Source organism: Hydra vulgaris, chromosome 01, assembly GCF_038396675.1.
Source record: "Hydra vulgaris chromosome 01, alternate assembly HydraT2T_AEP".
Taxonomy (NCBI): Eukaryota; Metazoa; Cnidaria; class Hydrozoa; order Anthoathecata; family Hydridae; genus Hydra; species Hydra vulgaris.
The window spans coordinates 21,896,962-21,909,960 of NC_088920.1; the positions used below are offsets into that span (position 1 = coordinate 21,896,962).

The 12,999-nt window shown below is 29.7% G+C and overlaps 1 protein-coding gene across 4 annotated transcripts in view; it reads right to left on the reverse strand.

The window, feature by feature from the left end:
• The window catches only part of LOC100205909 (beta-galactosidase-1-like protein 2), a 29,527-nt gene extending 25,737 nt beyond the window's left edge, over positions 1-3,790 (reverse strand). Inside the window, exons 1-2 of one of the 4 annotated variants that reach the window (XM_065787680.1) lie at positions 3,542-3,790; positions 3,067-3,327 (exon numbers count right to left, since the gene is read on the reverse strand). In XM_065787680.1, the coding sequence (XP_065643752.1) occupies positions 3,067-3,317 (251 nt within the window). In that variant the 5' untranslated portion in view covers positions 3,318-3,327; positions 3,542-3,790. Of the gene's footprint in view, positions 1-3,066; positions 3,338-3,541 lie in introns of all 4 variants that reach the window. The other 3 variants (XM_065787679.1, XM_065787678.1, XM_065787681.1) reach the window with 3 other exon arrangements.
• Between the last annotated feature and the right edge of the window lie 9,209 nt (positions 3,791-12,999).

Here is a 12,999-nt window from a genome sequence, read left to right on the forward strand (position 1 = left end):
CAAAAAAATTCAATAATTTAGTAATTTTAACATGTATTTAAACTATAAGATATTCTAATTAGGTGTGCTTTCTGAGTTTGAGTCTTCCTGCCCTAGACTACCTTTATCTAATGATTCATAAACAAAGTCACTATCAATTTCTATATTAGCTGCTTCAGACTCTGACCAAGGCATTGAAGTGCTAGGAACTTTATTCACACTTGCATTATTAATTTGAGGAGTAGTTATGCTTATACCATTTTCATAACTGGTGTTTTCAACATTTTCAAGTTTTAAATTTTGTGAAATGAAAACTAGTTTTCCAGCCCTTTCAGTCGTTAAGTGATTTATTTTTGCACTATGAATGTTAGAATAAGTGCTAAAACTTCTCTCACATACTGCACTTGAAGCTGGTAGCTGAAGAATTCTAGACAAACTTTTAATAGTTCAGTAAAGGAACACAACTCTTTCCACCAATTTATGGGTTGAGTTATTCTACCTGCAGTCCAAATAAAAGGTTTTGAAAAAATACCACCATTTGATTGATAATTAGCCAGTTAAACATCATAATTTCTTTGTTTACTTCAGGCATACTTGCAGCAATGTTGTGTATTGCCTCAAATGCATCTATAAAAAGATTTTTTTTTCAATAATTTTACAATTACTTTATTAATTTAAATAGTATTTTCAAATTTGAAAATAGTATTTAATATTATTCAAAATTTTTCCAAAATTTTACTTTTAATGCCCAAGCCATTTTAGCCTTGGGCATTAAAAGTAAAACTTGGTTTTAAGAATAATATATGAATTATGTAAATACCTTTTGTTCTCCAGTCAAGACTCTGCCTTGAAATTTGGGATCTAGTATATTTTTGTTTAACAGAAATTCACTTGGCAGCCATGTGAATTTCTGTTAAACAAAAATCTTTTCTTTTCTTGAAGATTTTTTTGGCTTCTTCTTCTTCCTTTTTTGAGAATGGGCTAACTGTTAAGTTTTTAGAGTAAAGTAATTTATTAAATCTATTTTTATGATTGTATAATAAAATTAGTTACATAGTTCAATTTTTTTTGTAATATACATTATATTTATACTTTTAGTTGTATTACCTAGTTTGCACAGGTAGTTTCAAGGAAATGCATGTTACTACACCAGGTGATTTTTTTTGTATATCTCTAAATGTTGCAACAGATAAATGAGACTTTTTTTTATCTCTTTAACAATATCAGTTACTTGTGACATCAAAACACTTAAAGTTGTCAATTTAAAAAAATCTGTGAACAGTAAATTTAAACCATGTGAAATGCATCCATAGCAATGAAGATGGGGATAACAATCTTTTAGACGAGTCCATGCATTTTTCATATTTGCAGCATTGTCAGTCACAATGCCCAAAACTTTATTAGGATTAATTTCTTCTAAAACTTTCTTTATTTCATTTGCCATATATTCACCAGAATGGCTTAATGTTCCAACAATACAGTTTAGGATATATTATATACTGTACTATATTAGTATTATTAACCTATTTACTGATATATTATTTCTGCTTACTGAAATGGTTTTCAGTGTTGTTTGTTATAAATTTAATATCAAACTTATTTATAAAATAATATGCATATTTTAAAAGTCTACCAGTCTGTTAAGTAAATCTTTTTCTATTTTATGTGGAGTGACAATCCACTAGCATATATTGCTCTGGCTAGGTGTGTATCAATCAGTTCCTGCAAAAGATAATGTCATATTGGTACATCAGCCATTCATGAAACAAATCTTAAATCTATGCATCGTGAACTTTTATTAAGCTAGTTGCCATATCAGTTAATTCTTCAATTAAATCTTAAAATTTAAAAATATAAAACACACCTTTTCAGTTTTTGTCATGCTGTCAAATACGGAACTTCGTGTTTTACTTCTACAAATTGATTCAGAAGAGGATGTTCCAAAAGAATCAGATCGTGGATTTTTTGCTTTTGGTTCAGCATCTCCAGAAGAGTCTTGCTGTTTTTGACTATGAACTAATTTATTTGCATATAGACTTTTTATTTCTTTAGGACATTTTCAACATTTTTCAATATGCTTAGTCATTTGAGTTCTGTTTTTAGACATAATGTCAAAGCAAAAGGAACATTTAACTCTTTCCATTTCGCTAATTTGTTTCATGAATATAAATAAATTGGCAACTATGGTTTTATTTCTCCCTCTTGTATGGCCTGCTTTACTCATTTTTAAAACTAAAATTTACTATGTTATGCAAAATATCTAAAATTTAAATATAATTAAATAGAGAACATAATTGATTATTAAAAAGAGCTTTTAAAACTGCTTATAACTTTTTATTTGCAACTCAAAACCTTATAAGTACAGTAAATTAATAATAATAATAATAATAATAATAATAATATATATATATATATATCAAATATTATATAAAATTAAGTAAATGTATTTAAGTATAATAAATTTAGATAAAAAGTGTTTATTGTGTCAATATATAACAATAAAGTCAATAAAAATTAAATAGAGGAAGATAAAGTTAACTAATAATTTTTTATACAGGACTGCTATAACCGTGTTAACCTAAACATTAACAATAAAACCTTTAAACATACCAAAAGAAAAAGAATTTTAGTCAAATTCAAGCTTTGTTTTCCTATATAAATCTGAAATTAAAATGTGTTTAATAATATTGCCATTAAAGTTAAATTTAGTAGCTTAAATGATGAATTTTTAAATATTTCCCAAAAAAACCAAAAAAACAGACCCCTGCGTTTTTTTTCCAAAAAAACAAGAACCAAAAAAACGCGTCACATCTCTATCAGGAGTAATTAAAATTTGGGGTGGTCCATGTTGAAATCCTAATATTTTGGTCTATTTGGCATAGAATAACCCAGGTTCCACCTGGGTCCCAAGTGTTTCTTTAAATAATTTTTTAAATTTACTTTATCATCAGAAGATTTTATTTTTTATAAATATTTTAAAAAAATAGGCAAATGTTATGTATATATGATTGGTTTACATAAAATGTTTTTAAAAAAAGCAAATGAAATAATAACAAGCATATAAAAAAGGCAAACATAAATACTTACATGTCCACTGTATTTAATCCCATTGCCTTTAATTTTAATAAGCGATCAGACCATTTTCTGAAAGGAATCCTAAAGTAGTGCATGGATCCACTCATTATTCTAAATTTTTCTCGCTTAAATGTGAAATTTCTACCATTTACTTTTAAACCTTCTGGAGCTTGAATTCTATTTGCATCTGAAGTCATTTCAAATGATGAGAATAAAAATAAATATGCAAAAACGCACATCAAAATCCCAACAGTGATAACCATCTTTATCCAACTATAAGACACTAGCATGGTAAAAGTATTTTACATAATTTTCTAAATTCAACAAAATTTTTACAGAAAACAAACTGAAAATATTAATGAAAATAGGAAGCAAAGAAAGGTAGATCAGCACTAATTTATAGGATTATGTTAGTATAACACGCACACACTGAAATAAGTTATATTAAAAACATCAATCCAATATTGTACATAATAAAAATACTTACTGTGTTTATACTAAAGACAGTATTACAAATTAAGAAAAATTATCATTCATTTACCGATGCAGGTAAACATCTGCTAACAGCATATGCACTTTAAGCTTACCTGTATGCTTCCCCCCTTTTATTTTTCCCACTATTATTTTTATAAATTAAGGCTGTGCATTTATTGTTTATAAATATGGACTTCTGTTATTTGACCTTTTTAGACAGTTCTCGCAAAAAATGTCTAATGTTAGAAGCGATAGAAAATATAAATATTTAAAAGTCAATATTAAGTTGTTAAGTTCTCATTAAAGGGGGGTTAACAAGTGCCGCGTTTTAATAGCTTATTCTCCCAGACCCCTCCCTCCCCCTTTTTCTTTAACCTGCCTTTCCTCCTAACACCGAAAAAAATTTGTATAAAAACAAATATAAGGTTCATTTAAAACACAATTTTCTTTTTCTTCTGACTTAAATGTAAAGCCCTGAGAATCAGGGCTCTACATTTTATGTGTATTACACGTCTAAGAAATAGGTACTCGACGGCAAGACTGACTTAAGTTTTCTGCGAGCTTCCTATGAGCTTCCTATGACAAATAAGTATTTCTTTTTATCAATCTTACACAAATTTTGTTTTTATCATATTTATACACTAATATTATTTTTCGAATCGATTCGAAACTAAAAATAGTGATTTTAAAAAAAAATCGCTATTTTTAGTTTCGAATCGATTCGAAGCAGCCCTTGATTCGCAAATCGAATTGAATCACGATTCCAATAAGCGTTTTTAGGAAATTTAAGTTTAACTAAAACATAGATATCCTGATAATGATGATGATTTGATTTGAGATTCGACTCGATTTGTAAGTCAACGCCTGATTCGATTCGGATTCGATTCGAAACCATAAAAGGTGATTTGCAGGGCCCTACTTAAATGCTTTCTCTGTTCACACGACACCTTAAAACTGTATAAAGTACGTTTTTAAACAATTAAACAAAATTTTAAAAAATTATTAATTCTAAAAATTTGCTAAGTCCGTGGATGACGAGTGGACGTCAAAAAGAAAACAAAAACTTTACCAAAAATATTAAAAAAAGAAGAGCTACAAAAATGAAATAAAATATAAAAAATATAAAAATTCTTTTAAAAAGTTAAAAAAGCAATCCAAAAAAAATTACTACTCTTCATTGCTTAATAAAACATTTGGAAATGCAAGGAAAACAATGAATGTAATTAAAGAAATAACAGGTGTGGGAAATGTGAAAATGATAATCAGCCAAAAAGATTGCAAAGAGATGATAATAGAGGAGATGCTTTTGTTAATAAAGAAATTGCAGAAACATTTAATAACTTTTTTATAAATATAGGAAAAAACCTTGCCGGTGCAATTCCTGAGGGGAAAAAATCATTTAAATCTTTTTTGAAAAAATCTGATTCCTTCATTGAGGGGTCGGAGCTTATAATTAATGAACTTCGACGAACGATTAGTATGCTGGAAACAAATAAAAGTGCGGGTCTGGATGAAGTTAACCCTGATGTTGTAAAAGCGGTCTCAGATACTATAGAGAAACCTCTTTTTAAAATTTTTAATCTTTCCCTAAAAAACGGCATTTTTCCTGACCAACTAAAATTAGAACAAATAATTCCGATATACAAAAGCGGCGATGACTCGATAAAATCTAATTACAGACCAATTTCCATACTTTCCTGTTTTTCTAAAATACTAGAGCGTATTATGCACAACAGACTGTACAATTATCTAAAAAAAAACAACATTCTTTATCATAAACAGTTTGATTTTCGCAATAACCATTCCACGGAATATGCATTAATTGATCTTGCCAACCAAATTTTAAATGGTTTTGATAACAGCAGTTACACACTCGGATTTTTTCTAGATCTATCAAAAGCATTTGATACTGTCAACCACAAGATTCTTAATTATAAACATCGCAATTATGGAGTAGTTCACTCCAACTTAAAGTGGCAGCAATGTTATTTACAAAATCGTAAACAAGGAGTACCATATGACTTAACATGTTCCCCATTTGAATCAATAAGTTGCGGAGTTCCCTAAGGATCAATACTTGGACCTCTGCTGTTTTTAATTTATATTAATGATATCATTTGTCTTCAAAAATACTTAATTATATTATTTTTGCTGATGATACTAATGTTTTCTGTTCTGACTCAAATTTAAAAAATATTTTTTTTATTGTAAAGACAGAATTAATACATCTTAATGAGTGGTTCATAGCAAATAAACTTTCATTAAATATTGAAAAAACAAAATATATTTTGTTTGCTAAACCATCTAAATCCGAGAACTTAAATTACCTGAACTAACAATTAATAATATTAAAATAAAAAAATTTTTTTCAATGAAAATACTCGGAATAATTTTCGATAAACATTTAAATTGGAAAAGCCATATAAAGCTAGTTGAGAACAAAGTTTCAAAGACTCTGGGGATTATGTAAATGAAAAAACATCTTTTGAATAAATTATGTTTAAAAAATTTATAGTTTTCATTTATATATAGTCATATTAACTATTGTAATATTGCCTGGGCAAACAATCATTTATATTTCCTGAAAATTATTTATACAAAACAAAAGCAAGCTAGCGATTAGTTTTGAGCCCAGATAGAAACGAAAGTGCCGAGCCGTTACTCAAGGAAATAAATGTTCTAAACGTATACGAAATAAATATATACCATAACTTGTTATTTATGTTTAAACTTTAAAATGAAATGATTCCAAAATATTTTTTTTAAAGTTTCACTCGAATTAATCATAAATATGAAACAAGACACTCAATGAGTAATTACTACACCCCACTAACATCACTCAAAAAATCTGACTTCTCGACTATATGCCTGGGACCACGCTTGTGGAATTCGGTTCTTGACGAAAATATGAAAAAAATAAAATCTATTGATATATTTAAAAGAACTATAAAAAAACACTTACTAAATTTAAACATTACGTACATTCTTTCATTTTTTAAAAAATTGAAATAATTTTATGTTTTTTATTTTTAATGTATTTTATTATTATTTTTTTTTAATATTGTATTGAATATGTATACGAATATGTACTGATTTGTAACTTTTATTTGTTATTTTTAATAATTTTTTTCAATTTCTTCAATTTTTTTTTTTTTTTTTTATTTATTTATTTATTTTTTTAAATTCTTTTTTAACTTTAAATTCTTTTTTAACCTTTAAATTTTTATATTTTTTCAAACTTATTAATTTCACTCTTTTATATAATATTGGAAGATGTAAAGTTTTATTGTATTTTTCTTTATTTCACGAAGGGGCTTGATGATAAGACATTTTGACTTCTACTTGCCCCAGTCAGCTTGTAATTGTATATATTTGTTTAAATTTATAGATAACATTGTAAAATGTGTAAAATGACAAAATAATTAATAATTTATAATAAATAAGAATAAATAATAAAAAAGATTTATGCCAAAATGACGTTTATTATTCGTCTTTTTCTTTTTTTAAACATTTTTAAAAGTCTCGTTGTGTATTTACTTGGTTAACTGTTTTTAAGCACATTTTTTTTTTTTAAATTACCTAAAAAAAACTTGCAACATGTCACAGCTTGTAGATTTTTGACCTAACCCCAATGAAAACACCCGGAAAAATCCTTTTGAGGGATCATAGTACATACCAATAGGAGTTCATAGCAATAAATCTTAAAATCAGGGATTACCGTCCGTGGGACTTTTTTGCGTTTAAAGTTCTAAATTAGAGTGAAAGTTAGTTTTCTTTATTTTCCGAATTCAATAATTAGTTTTACAAAAAACTTTATAAAACAAAAAATGTTCTACATAAAATTCTAAACAACTCTTATCTTATTCATATTTTCCAAAATTTGATTAGTTTTCCTTGAAAAAATATTTTTCTATAAGTTCGAATATTCTTCTTCAACTTCATTGGGTTTGGCTCGTTCTCACTTGATTCTTTGACATTTTTGTTCTTTCTTGTTACCTTTCCTCTAGTTGTAGGGGAAACTGAAAAAAAAGCTTTGGATTATTCTTTAAAATCATTTTTGATCTGGGTTTTCCCCGAATTTACGTTTTTTTTAAGATGCAACTTAGCAATCTGTAGCTATAACTTACCATTGACTTGCTGAGACTAGATTTTTTTTGCTATTGTATTCAATTACACAAGAGAGGAGATGCTTGGAATAATCAGGATTCTCTGGATTTCTTTTGTATCTGTCCCAGAAGGGCTTGAAATTTGAGTGAAGAGCCTCAGTTGCTTGTTCGCTGAAAAGTCCTAGTCCCATATTTTTTCTCTTGATGAACTGAGGAACATGATGAAAGACAGCATGTACTTTGGGAGTAATAGAGACTGGAAGATAATGTAGCTATGTTTAAAGCATTCAATTTTTGCTTCAAAATCAGGATCCAAAGTGGTTCCAAAACAAGATGTAACAACATCTTTGAACAGAGACAAAGTTTGAATAAATCCATTGGCCTGTTTGAAATGCTTTTGCTCTGCAATTTGCATCAGGCAATCTAATCCTCTCAGCAGCTTAAGGCAATCATTTCCATTAAAATGGGACCCATGGAATGGTTGAATAGAAAGCTGCAGTGTGGTTGGCCATTGCTTTGCATCTGGCCAAAGATCGCAGAGGTTTTTGAAGAGATGGTTGACCACACCAAGAAGTAAATGAAGCTCCATAGGTGGGATGGCTTCCAGCACAAGCATGTCATCATGAAAATCAAGCAAGGGCAGATGAACAACATTTTTGAAATCTCTCGACTTGCGAATGTCACCGCCTGATTTCATGAACTCTGCGAATTGCTTCCGAATTTGACCGAAGGTTCTTGGATGGCCACATCTGATGAGGTTTGTGTTCTCTGCCTCACACCGAAAGCATACCATTATTGGACTCTCCAATAATGGTATGCTTTCGCATACCATTATTGGAGAGTCTAGTGTTTTGCTGAATGTGAACCATATCCTGAGAAGAAAGCGGGGTTTTGAACAGCTGTTGTGCTACTGATGCCCCTCTTCGCAGTGGAATGCCTTTGCCTCCAGCTTGTTGAGTTAGACGAATTGTTCCGTTAGGAGATGAAACTTTTGAAGCAATAACTGCTGAAGCTACTATTTCTGCGCCCTTTCCATCAGCTTCAGCAGTTTTTTCAAATTTTCATGGCGAGTCCCCGGTGTGCAGTTGTGAGGGAGTCCACAACCAATTAATGAAAACATTTGGTGCATCTCTTTTCAACGCTCTGGTTTTCAGGCTTGATTGATTTTTCAGAGGAGTCCTCAAGTTTGTTCAGAGGATGTTGCTCTTTTCCTCTCAGTTTACCTATTTGGCAGATCAAACAATCACAAATAAGTGATGAGCGAATTGAAGGCTTTTTTGAGATGTTCTGAAAGTTAAAAAGTGTTGGAACTTTTTTCATGGAGCCATCCAATTTTCCAAGTTGAAATCTGCAGTTGACACAAATTCCTAATGGAACCCTGTAATCATTAAAGTCTAAATCAGGTTCAATGAATTGAAGAATCTTTTCCTTTGCTGCAACTGTCAGTTCTCTATCACTTTTTTTCATGCACACAACACATACAGATTTTCTGCATTCATCATGTGTTTTTGATGCATTAGGCATTTTGGTCGTAATGAGTCAAAAGTTAAAGCTTAGTCAAGCTTTTCAAGGGCGATGTCCCAAAACGAAGCGTTGTTTTTCCGTGCGACTAAATAAGATCGTCAAAAAATCGTTTTTCAGTGTGACACGATGGTTGTAAAAGATATTTTTTCAGCGTGACATTATGGTAGACAAAATGCCGATTTTTTGTCTCGAATTTTAAAGGTTAAAAACGCATTTTTGTGAAAGTATGAATAAGATAAGAGTTATTTAGAATTTTATGTAGAACATTTTTTGTTTTATAAAGTTTTTTGTAAAACTAGTTATTGAATTTGGAAAATAAAGAAAACTAACTTTCACTCTAATTTAGAACTTTAAACGCAAAAAAGTCCCACGGACGGTAATCCCTGATTTTAAGATTTATTGCTATGAACTCCTATTGGTATGTACTATGATCCCTCAAAAAGATTTTTCCGGGTGTTTTCGTTGTATGAATAATAAAATATAAAATGATAAAAAAAGCATTAAGTCAATAATAAAAAAACCGTTCCAGTAATGGAATTTAAAAGAACAAAGAGACATTAAAACTTTGATGGTATTTTGGGATAACGGGTAGCATTTGATAATGCTACCTAGGTCGTAACCAAAGGGCGGGTATACGTGTACCCGTCAACAGCCTTGTTCTAGATAACGTTAAACATTTGTCCTTATTTATGTACAGTGCAGAGTCACAATCCGTGACTGTGCCAATATCCTCCTTACTTTAACTTTATACCTAACACAATTTCACATTGAAAACAAACTATTTCTAATAGGTTTAATCTTACACCGTTTCGAGATGCAATTGAGAACTTGAAAGTTGTAATTAAGAAACGTGAGATGTAATTTAGAATATGAAAGTTGTAATTGAGAAACGTAAGATGTAATTTAGAACGTGAAATTTGTAAATAAGAAATCGTAAGATGTAATTGAGAAGATATAAGTTGTAATTGAGAAAAGTATAAAGAATACAAAGTTCTTTGTATTTTGAATTTTGTAGTCCTAATATACTTTGTAATTTAAGGCTGGAAATAATAATATAATATCAATAAAATATAAAAAGTCATGAAAAAGACATTTGAGGGTTAGGTGGTAACCGAAAAAACCCTATTGGGTGTCAATTAAAAGTCTCTTTTATTTTTGTTTGTGAAAAATTTAATTAGGATTTCATATGAATAATAAATAAAACACAAATAATTTATTTACATAAAAATTTAAAATTTGAATTCAAACAACGTCATTAACAATCATTGGAATATTCAGTAAAGCACCAACTTGGACGTCTTCCATTTTTAAAATCGTTGCGTAATGCGTGGTCGTATTTTGTACAGCGCGTGTACAATCACCTCCCATTATTGTATTTTTTGCCGCAGTAACAATTCTTTCTAAATACTGCATTCGTTGTTCCACAATCCCAGCACCGAATACAGGTGGAATGCGAATAGCATTATTAACGTTTATTTTTATTTTGGACTAGATAGCTTCCACTGGGTTTAACATTGGGCTGTAGGGTCCTAATCGTAACAACTGAGCCGCTGAATTTTCAAACACCCTTTCCAAAAGAGCGTTACATGAAGCATTGTCTGTTACGAAGACGAAATCCTCTAAATGATTCCTGGATGTAATTAACTGGTTAAACAAAGCCAACATCCATTCGGTACAAGAATCTGCTTTAAATGATCCTCTGCGAGTTTCCATCATGACGACATTTGTTATTGATAAAGCTGCGATCAAATGTATGTTTTTACCTTTTGAAGAAGGTAATTTTATCATTGCTCTTTTCCCCTGTTTGGCACGTCCTTGTGTTTTTCTTTAAAAAAGATTAAAATTTGTTTCATCCAACCAAACTATCTGATGACTATTTGTAATGTGTTCGTTAATGTTTCTAACATATTCAGCTCTCTTTTTGTTTTCTTTCATTACTATTCATTGTAATAGGCTCCTTGTGCACTTTTTTAAATGAAAATAGTCTGCCTTTGATTAATTGGCAATTGTGGTTGTACTGACGCTAATACTAAATTGTCTTAATATCCTTGTTTTAATGAACATTGGTCAATTTTTTAATTGATCATTTTTAATTTTTTAATTGATCATTGGTTAATTTTTTTAGTTTAAAACCACCTCTTCCAATAAAATTTAAATTTCCGCTGCGGACCCGATTGTATGCTATCTTATATTTGACACGTAAAGTTTGCGCCATAGTCACCCAATCGTTGTTTCGCTCAGCACATTCATATACTCTTCTTCTATCATTCGATGAAGATAAAACATAATGTTTTCTTTCAATTTGTTCGGTTGTGTGTATTTCATGTCTACAAATTGGACATTGTGGTTCTGGTTGTTCCAGAAGTGGCTGTAAACAAATTTGGTGAAATAAATGCTTGCACAGATTCAATTTAATAACAGGCTTTCTATTCATAGTGTATTGACAAATAACACAACGATCTTTCAATTCCATTACTGCATTACTGTGTTGTTGGTGCATACAAATGCTAAATTTGATACTGTTAACTTATAAAAATACATGGCCAAGAAGATCTTTTGTAATGACCTTTAGGCTTACATTTACTTGTTGGGTTTCTCAATTACATTTTAAAATTTCTTGAAATTACATGTTGTATTTCTAATTACATATTGCTACTTTTAAATTACATGTTGTATTTCTCAATTACATCTTTTTTTAATTACAACTTTCAAGTTCTCAATTACATCTTGGAAAGGTGTAGTATAACAAAATAATGCATTTAATAATCTGGCAATCTTTTAAGACGGAAGAGCCAAAGTTTATGATTTATAAAAAAATTTCAGTTTTTAAAGAGCTCCTGCTTTCAATATTATAATAGTATTAGTGCATGGAGCTGGAGTGCCGAATTTTAACATCAAAATTTTACCATAAAATTTGGCTTGCGAGCTGCAGGTTGCCGTCCCCTGGTATAATGTAGTGTAGTAAAAATACAATGGATATTATGTACTTACATAAATCTTTATTTATTTTCACAGCAGACCAACAAAAACATAAAATATTCCTGAATGTGTGAGGTATTTCTAAAGCACAGCACGGATTTAAAAATGTAGAAATATGGTTGGTATAAAATACCAACCATATTTCAGATCTAAAAATACTGAAGGTTGAGTGAGTGTTTAACACAAGACTACAAACACTGTCTAATTTTCCTTCTTACAAAATTTATTCAAAAAACGAACAAAATTTATTTACAAAGGTCAACCTATTTTGACCTCCCCCTCCCATTTGTCAAAAATAGTCAAAAATTTTCAGCTCTTGCCCCTCCCTCTATTTTGTTGACGTAATTAATGAACAGCTACTAATGACTAATGTCGTGGAACATAAAAATGGAAATAAACTTTGAAAGCTTTTACTGTCTAGACAAGTAAAAGCTTTTAAAGTTTATTTCAATTTTTATACAATGTTGATGTTTATTTCAATTATTCAATTTTTTTTTTCAGTTTATCTCAATTATTCAACTTTTATGCAATGTTTATGTTTATTTCAATTTTTATCTGTTCAGATATCTGTACAGATGCAACCTCTTCTGGTATTAATTCTAATGAGTATCGTTCTGTTTGTAAAAATTTAACTTTGTGAACTCCCTTAAAAATTTCAGTAAACGGCTTCTTAAACATTGGAAGCTCTATATACCACAGTATCTCCCCAGTATTCCAGTATCCCCAGTTGGCACAAGGCAAGTTGTAGACGTCTTTACCACGTGTTTCAGACGTAATAGTATAATCTATTACTGTAAAAATTAAAAAAAATAATTAGAAAGACAATTAATCTGTAGAACACGAAACACATGCATCATGCTGT